General features: G+C 42.9%; 1 protein-coding gene across 1 annotated transcript; it reads right to left on the reverse strand.

Moving 5' to 3' along the window:
• Positions 1–8,483: 8,483 nt before the first annotated feature.
• uts1 (urotensin 1) lies at positions 8,484–8,987 on the reverse strand (the record flags this gene model as incomplete). The annotated part of the gene is made up of 2 exons (XM_080023717.1): positions 8,484–8,651; positions 8,757–8,987. The coding sequence occupies 2 exons, from the start codon at positions 8,985–8,987 to the stop codon at positions 8,484–8,486; spliced, it is 399 nt and encodes a 132-aa protein (XP_079879843.1).
• Between the last annotated feature and the right edge of the window lie 329 nt (positions 8,988–9,316).

Below are 9,316 nucleotides of genomic sequence, written 5' to 3' on the forward strand. Positions count from 1 at the left end.
ACGCGCACGCACACACACACACACACACACACACACGTATCAGAGTGTCACACAATTATTTATGAAATGTAAGAATGATCTCTCTAGTTGAGGGATAATGTGCGGCCAGTTATTTTTGTGACAATGACCTGCAAGATAAAAAAAAAAAATTAAAATATGTATTTTTTTATTTTGAAATACGTTTATAACGCAAAATGAAAAATAGTCCTAACACTGCAGCAACATTGCAAACTTTTTGCTACACAGGGAAACTTCTACATAATTATGATTAACCTATGTGCTGTTATTAATGTTAAAGTGAACATATCCACATTCATCTCTTGAAGTTGTCCATTGTAGTCTCTGTGTAGCATTGAAGGTCGCTGCTAGTGGTGTAATAATATTCAGGTTAGTGTAACGGTAAATATTTGGTGCAGGGCAGAGGCACGTGGGGAGAGGAAAGGTGTTAGAACACACAGTGCATCACAGCCTGCTACGTATGGGGCTGCACAGCCCCAGTCCAGTCAGTGCCCATGCTGACCCCTGTCCACCGCCGAAAGCGCCCACAATGGGCACATGAATGTCAGAACTGGACCATGGAGCAATGGAAGAAGGTGGCCTGGTCTGATGAATTATATTTTCTTGTACATCATGTGGATGGCCGGGGTTAGTGTCTGATCCGAAGGAGCATCTGTGGGCATCTGTTAGCCAGAGCCATGGACGTCCCACCTCACAACTTACAGGACTTAAAGGATCTGCTGCTAACGTCTTGGTGGCAGATACCACAGGACACCTTCATAGGTCTTGTGGACTCTATGCCTGGATGGGTCGGAGCTGTTTTGGCGTCACAAGGGGGGGGTTAAACAATATTAGCGGTTATTAGTGGTGGTTTTAAAGTTGTGGCTGATCGGTGTATGTTATATCATCTTTCATGGACAATTTCCATTTTAGATCTGATTTGGTAATGGGAAAATTCCCCCACTCATTCACAAAATAAAAATCTGTCTGTCTAGCTATCTATCAGTGGTGCGAGTACATAGAAGTACATAGAACCTTTAATGAAGTAATTAATGAAAAATACCTTAATAGTAAATAACTTCTAGTGGAGTGCACAGAAGTGCACACATTTTAGGGCTAGGGGAAAATTCATCATCTTTTCCATGCTGGATGGCAGCATCTGAACCATCACTCCACCAGATCGTACTCACGCTCAGCCATGACCTCCTGGTGCTTTTATACACGCACTTTTGTTGCCAGCTTGCAAAAGATCACATGGCATCAAACCCTCAAGTCCTCCAACACTGACCTTCCCACCCCACAACGTTTCTCCTTGAGCCACTAAGTCTTATGAATGTCTCCTCCAATCATTTGATTGAAGGAACAGGACTTGGATGGAAAAATCAGCAGTCTGTTTTCGACTAAATTTGGAGGAATATATTTTATCACAGCAATTATGTATAGTTGTATACAATATCAAATACAATTTTCATAATATCCAATTTAAAAAGTCCCCCACGTTAGGTACGTATTACAGTTTTCCAGGTTCTCTGAAACACAGCACAAGTTCCAATTTTCCAAGTTTACTTGAATGCGGCATCGGCTCCTCCCGTACGTTGTCTACACAGCGCAACTCTCCGAAAGCGAATGACCACCCAGAGACGTAGACCGCACTTATATTACATTGGTTCATGATGCCATTCATCACAAGTGGAAGTTTGTAACAACACTGTTCCGTTCAAAGGGATTAAACACTTCGTCCCTCAGAGACATTTCATCAACTTAATTAACTTTTGGGACTAAAATAAAACGGACGCGATCCAGACCCGTTGCTCTGCTGCTGCAAGCAAACTCCATATGTGAGAACACAAACACGGAATATGGTTTTGACTGATTCGGGGGTGAGCAAGGAACGTCAACGTTTGAATTCCACCGGCTGACTATGCATGTCACGTGCAAATAAAAAGATTTTTCCGATTCATGGTATTGCAGTCTTTTTCAATGTGTTTATCGCTCATGTTCCACACACTTTCAGCCCCAAAAATGCCACGGAGGTCAATAATGATAAAAATTCCAGCAATAAAAATAGGGTTCTAACCCCTGCAGGTCAGAACAGGCTGGACCCCTAGTAACAATAATAAATATAGCTGCAGGCAACAATACACAGGGTCCACTATAGTCGTTTTAGGTAAATATTACAGTTTTTCCACGTTCTGCGAAGCGCAGCACAAGTAACAAAAAGCAGCCATCTGCGTGTGGCTGTAAACCAGGGTTTGTCATTGCTATAACTCACCGTGATGCTTGTGTTGATACAGTCATACTCTCGGAGGCTGATATATGAGGTCTCAGCGTTGATTTTCCGGACTGTGATACGAGGTCTGTAAGGTGCTGTAACCGTGATCCACTGTACTCTCCCCAGGGCAATGAGACTTTGTTGGGTCGCACTGAGGAAAATCTGTCATGAATGAGGGTCGCTCTCAATCCATGGTGTCCGCTGCAAGGTTCGGTTCGGATTTTTTTACACACATTCAATGTTTTCAAAATAAATTATGTATAACCAAAGACATGTTTACTTTAAATGAAGTATCGATTTTTCATGTGTTTTCCACAGGAGTATTTGTTGTGCTCATTTGTGAGACCAATCAACGTGCACTTACGTCAATGAATGTTCCTCTTCTGATGTTCAGTTTGAATATCCCTCAACAACATCTTTTAACAATTGCAATTGTTCCTGGAATATGCAGTGCAGACACAAAAGAAAGGGTCGGTTCCTGCAAAGGTACTTCGAACTTCCTGCAGTTCGAAATTGTCTTCTTCGAATGATTATAGTTTTCAGGGTTTTGTAAAACGCAGCACCAGGTTACAGTTTTCCGAGTTTCCTTTAAATGCAGCATTGGCTCAAGTTGTTTGTCTTGGTGTCGCACTCGCATGTGGCTGGTTGTGAATGACTTACGAGAGACGAAGCTTGGACTTATATAACTTCAGATGATGATGTTACGCCTGCTCCTAACACTAATCAAATTACAAAAGTTTCTGCTCCAAATGTAGATCGTCTGAAACGTCTCGGTTCTAATGAGACCTCAACTATGGCTCTGTGTCCCACCGGTGTCGTGTTTTAGATACTTTTAGTTCATAACAAGAACAACAATTATATTATTATATAGACTTTATTTAATGACTTTCAAGGCCAAATATTTCAAAAACTGAATTTAAGACAATTTGACTTTTTTGTTTTTTCACACACACCATCAGCCTCAAAAACAGTCAAGTCAATTCTGCTCATTCTCAATTCTTCAGGTAATTTTATTTTTACGCTGATGACACAGTGCTGTTGCTTTCCCTGATTTCTGATCATGAAAATGTATATTTTAAAGTGGTGATTGACAGCTTATTACCTCCTGTCCGAATGATATGTTCGAAAAAAGGATCTGCACGCCTCTAGTGTAAAATCCCAGAGGAAAGATAAATTGATATTGCCTAGGATTCCGTGACGGTGATGACTTCAAACCGCTGAGTGGTCTGACGCATTCAGCACAAAGACACTACTTTCAAATGGAAAAAATATGAATTTAACCGAGAAGGTGTGAATGTTTTTCCGTCCAAAGCGGTTTCACCTTAATAGGCCTCTCCCCCGTTCTGTGCCTGACTTCATTAAGCCTATAATGCACTGCGCCGTGCTGTGAGCGCGTTTTCATTCCTGCAGGGGTCTGCTGGTTAAACCCATATAGCAAGGAAGTTTTGAGTCTCTGCCTATATTGTTCTCCCGCCAACTCAAATCAATCAACTCAGCTTCCGTAAAACAATTTAGGAATATACAGTATACAGTCTGTGTGTGTGTATATAAATATATGTGTGTATATATATATATATATACAGGATATATTTGCTGTACAAAATTGGTAGTGACGTCTACATTATCCGTCCTTGATTCCACCCTCGCCAGCCTGGACACGGAATATGTTACACAGTCCATTTTGCCTCCCACGTTGATTCCCATTGTTCAGCAAGGAGAGAAAAAAGCTGTGTATTGTGTGTACATATACCAGTCTATGTATAGCTCAATGGAAAATGTATGCACCTCATTGCCTGCTCAGTTTGTGGGAGGAGAGCAGGAGGAGATCCGCTCATGTGGGCCTTTTCTTCTTTACGGATTTAAAACTCCTTATATAGCTCTTTCGACCACAACACAATTGTGTCAGTGTTGTATTTCTGAAAGACGTGTGTCGAAATTGATGAACGGCGTGGGATTTTGAGTCCATAATATGTCCGTCTTCTCGAGAGTGGACTCTTTGTAGGATCTTTATTTAGCCAGGCAGGTTGGCCGATGAAACCTTCTCTTAGTCACAGTATGGCTCCACAAGAAAAAATGCGAGTTGTAGGGCTGTGGTTATCAAGGATCGGTTCTGATTTGGAACGATTTATCACAATGGAAAAGCCGCCGCACTCAATGATTCCCCCGGTGGGCTGTCAATCACAACTTAAAGGCCAGCCGCAGCTGTTTTTTTCTATTTGTCTATGGCATTTTTCTATGGTCACCTCCACATGTTTCCTCCAAATAAATGAGTTTGACAATCGAAACGTCATTTCAAGCCCTTGTTTAAGAAGTACTTGAAGCAAAAAGTGAGCTACGACGATCCAAGCCGGTGCCTCCATCCGATCACTTGAAGCCGTTTTTTGCACAGTCCTGCTGCAGCTGCGCCCCCCTCGGATTGCATTTAGGAAAAGCCGCAGCAGAGTGGTAAGTTCCTCAACAGTAAAGCCTTGCGAGGTTGTCTCATGAACAGTTCAAAATTGTGGGAACCAACATCTTAATATCCTTTAAATAGGGGGGTGGTCGCTTTCTAATGCTGCCATTTGGAATGATGGATCAACCTTGGCCAATTTCTGACGTGGCCCCTATCTGGTCTGCTGATGATGACATGCCTCATGTGTCACTGCTTTGATCTGCTATGTGATGCCATGGCATCACTAAGAACCAGAACTGCCACAAACACACAAACACACACACACACAGCACACACTCATGGAGGGTGATAAGGCGGCAAAAACACCAGCACACCCACAGTGGGAGCTGAGTCACGGAAACAATGGGCCCGGGGGCCATTTTGACTTGGGTGCTCGTCCTTGTCTTCCACCCTCTTGCTTATCTCTTTGAACAAGTGGGAACCCAGGACACATTACACGTTACTTCCATCACGTCTAGGCCTCCACACTCATTTTTTTTTTTTGATGAACACTCTTTTACAGTTGGTTGAGACTACATTTTGCAGAGTATGGATCTAAGTGTCATACATAGTTCTCTCCGATTCACCAATGATGTTCTGTGCCTCCAGCTGAGTTATTCATTCTTTTAAAAAAAGAAAAGGAAAGCGGTCGGCCGGTTGGATGGAAAATGGAGCGTTCGATTTGTAGCACCTTGAAAACCGAACTAACAAGGCAGAGGATAAAAGATGCATGGCTCCAGGTCAAATAATAAATCTACGTATCTATTCAAAAACAGCCAAGGAGAAAACCAAAAACTGTGAACACAGATACGAATGTGGCGAAGGCCACACAGACCGGAGGGAAAAAGTCAAAAGAAGCAGATAAAGAAACACATAGCACAAGGAAAAAAGATAAAGGATGTGTTTGACTACCAATTAGATAGATCCCACGAGGTTGTTGGTGGAAAGATACTTCTGTGACCATTTGGAGATGTCACGGTGACCATATGTGTGTGTATGTGACAAATAATCTCTTGAACTTGAACCTTATACAAACCAGAGGCCATTTTCACTTTGTCGAGTAAATTAAGAGACGCAGATGTTTGAGAAGACCAGAAAAGGGATAAAACAGGTCAATATCAAGGGGGATTCGGGAGAAGTCCTGCAGTGCCAATTGTCAAACTTCAGGACCGGGGCCAAAATGTCTGGTAGACTCCCAACTAGCGATGTTTGTTGTAGTGGGTGGGCAACCTTTTATAAGAACCGTCAGGGTGGTTTAGGCTTGTTTCTTTCTGAAAACCGTCACCTGTACTGACATGCTGACGCGTATTTAGTGAGCCTGTTTCCAGTCATTGCCATTGAAACCAAACATGTAGTGGCTGAAGAACTTTTGTTTTTAAAAATGTTAATTCCCTTGTTATGCATCTTTCGTCCCCTCTCTAAACGTCTCCTTGAATAATTCTGTGGAAGCGTCACCTCTAACTCCTGCTGGTTCCCGGCTTGTGCAGCCCTGGCATCAGTCCAGGTGTTGGCGCTTTTGCAAAGGGATGATGTTAGATTAGCTGGAGCCGCACTTTTCTCTCCTCACAAGTTCCTCTCCTCTTTTCTGGACGTTTTCCTTTTTCCTGCATGCTATACTCACATGTGGCGGTATGATTCATGGTGAACCCACCTCAAATATGTCACCTATTAAGTACGCTTAAAGTCACATTATATAAGGTGGTTTTTTTTTTTTGTTGGATATTCAAAATGTATACATATAGTATACTGTATCCTGCCTTTACAAATGCCTGCCTGACTGAATACATACTAAAAAGTTTGAATGGTCACAGCTCTTGTTGTTATAACTTGCTTGTTCAACCAAAAGTTTTAAAGTAGAGCTGACATTGTCGACCTTTTAACCGAATATAACTGCATTTTGTTGACTTGTATCTCGGAGCCCAGTATTTTCCTCCCCCTGCAAATACAGGGGGACATGAGATATGACTGACCTTTTACTGTAGGGGTCAGAAGAAATATATTAATCTCCAAACAAACACCGGAGAGAAGCTGTAGAGTGGACAAAACACACACACAATTCTACTCATTACTTTTTTATTACAAAATATAAATGGCAAAAAAAAAAAGTTCTTCTCTTTTCCGAACTGCTAAAACAAACGACGTATGAGCGGAGTCAGACGAAACAATTTACAATAAAAACAAGGCATTTTGTTTGTCTTTTTTTTTTTTTGTTGTTTGTTTTTTTTTCACGTCATTGGTTATTTCAGGGTAAAGCATGCTACGGTAGGTACAGTACAAAAGATGTAGTGCACTTGCTAGAAAGAAAAGAGATGGACGATAAGGAAAAGAACGGCAGAGAGGGAAGAACAGAAAGTTAAGACCCCAAAAAAAAATCAAGTTTGTCACATGGCAAAAGAGCCTGCCTTCCTCCCAACTTCACTATACCTATTTTATATATATATATATGTATATATATATAAAGATACAAAAAAAGATACTGGGATTTTGGTTGCACAATCAATGATTCACCCCTTAAAATGAAATATGACCTTAGCCACCAACACAAACTAAAGTGAATTTAACAAATCACACAATTCCGTGCAGAAGTTATAGCACAGTTCCCCCAATCTTTCTGTTCTATCGTATGAGGCGGGGAGCAGTACAGGGTTGGTCCTTTGGTAACTAGTGTGTTTCCTGGCTATAGCTATGCAATCTTTAGAGGTCTCCAACAGGCTAAAGGGATCGGGTGGAATTAAGAGTACACGTAAACCCTTGCCTGGCCACTGTTGTTTTGGCTGTCATACACAAAAGGGCAAATCAGATGATGGTTAAACACCACATTTCACGCGGCTAACCACTGTCGAATGGTTACCCCGGTGAATTTTGAGTTAGTGGTTTGACAACATACTCTAATCCCCCTTCCCCCCCTTACATCTGTCTACTATTATTATTATGATTATTAATAATCACAACAATAATACATATGAATTAATATTAATATGTATACTTATTATACAGAATAACACAAAATATTATTAATAATAATAACTTATTATGATACATTTTCACTGAAATGTTGAACAAAGGATGCCATCTGATTCGACCACGCGTACTGTTGCACATAAGACCTTTGGAGTATTAGGCATCAACTCGCCATCCGCCATCAGAAAACAAGAGTGGAAATACATGCGTAAAACACGTGCATGACGGGGGTATTAAGACGTCACACATCCATCTAATCTGAGCCAACACCTTTCCTTTTATTTATGCATTTCAATTTGATTGGGAATGTTTATTTGGGAATCACACTCTTTCTTCACAGTGAACCAATAATAATAATAACAATATTATTATTATTAATAATAATAATAATAATAACAATAATACATAAATAAATAAACAAACAAAGACGAGATCCAACAGCTGAAACGACGCGGAAGTATTCATTCCCGTTTTCGAAAAGGAGATTTGACTTTTTGTTGTTGTTTTGCAAGGGTTGAACGTTTGCCCCATTGACCTGCATTTGAACGCAATCTGCAGCGGCGTGGTAGGTTACGCGACGCATTCAGCCACGAACGGGAGCAGTAAAATAATAACGACATAAAAAAAAAAATAACAACCAAAAAAAAAAAAAAGGTTGTCGACACCGTCGCTGGGGACGGTGTGACGCCTGACGAGGGGAGGAAGGCAGCACTGAAAGTAGAAAAGGACGTCATGGGTGCGAGTGGCTTCTAACACGTGGCTCTTGTTGTTGTTGTTGTTGTTGTTGTTGTTGTTGTTGTTGTTCTCGTTACCTCGGTGGTGTCACTTCCCGACCTCTTCGAGAAACTTGCGGTTGAGCTCCGCCTGCTCCTTCTGGTTCTCTATCTTTGCCATCTCGATCATGTTCCGCAGCAGGTGGAAGGTGAGGTCGATGGAGATCGGCGGCTCGGCGTTCCGCTTGCCGAGCCCGGCTTCCTCCTCCTCCGCCGCCTCCGCCGCCTCCGCCGCCTCCTCCACTGCCGCCCAGGCGCGCGCCAGGTGCGCCAGGTGCGCCTCCGCGAGCTCCCCGCGGAGGGGAAACGCCGCGAGCGTTGCCGCGTCGGCGGGGCTCGCGGCGCGCGGCGCCCTCAGCGCGCTGCCGCCCCGCAGGAGGTAGGACGCGGCGTCGCCCGCGGCGCGGAGCAGCGCCTCGTCCGGCCGGCTCCGGGGGCGGCCGCCGCCGTCCCGCGGCCCGGGGAGGTTCCGCCGCGGCCGGCACACGCCGGGGCGGATGTGGGAGACGAGGAGGAGCGAGGCGAGGAGCAGGAGCAGGGGGACAGGCTTCATAGTGGGGCGATGGGAGGAGAAGGGGGTGCGCTCTGGGTGAGACAAGATAAGACATTACCTTTTCAAGCGCGGACACTATATTAATAAAACATATGGAACAATAAAAAGAAGTAAGAAACCGCTCAATAAATACACAGTGTGGTTATTCAACATGATGTTGTCGTCGTTGAATGAATGGATAAACAGTTAGACATGTTCATAAATGAATAACACAATATAAATGGAATGAATGAATGTTAAAGATGTGAGGAGAGATCACAAAGGTCCCGATTGCCCGAGATAAAGGAACAAGTTCTGGACTTTTAAGATATTGAGGAATATGCTGCGTT

Source organism: Zeus faber (assembly GCF_960531495.2).
Source record: "Zeus faber genome assembly, chromosome: 2".
Lineage (NCBI taxonomy): Eukaryota > Metazoa > Chordata > Actinopteri > Zeiformes > Zeidae > Zeus > Zeus faber.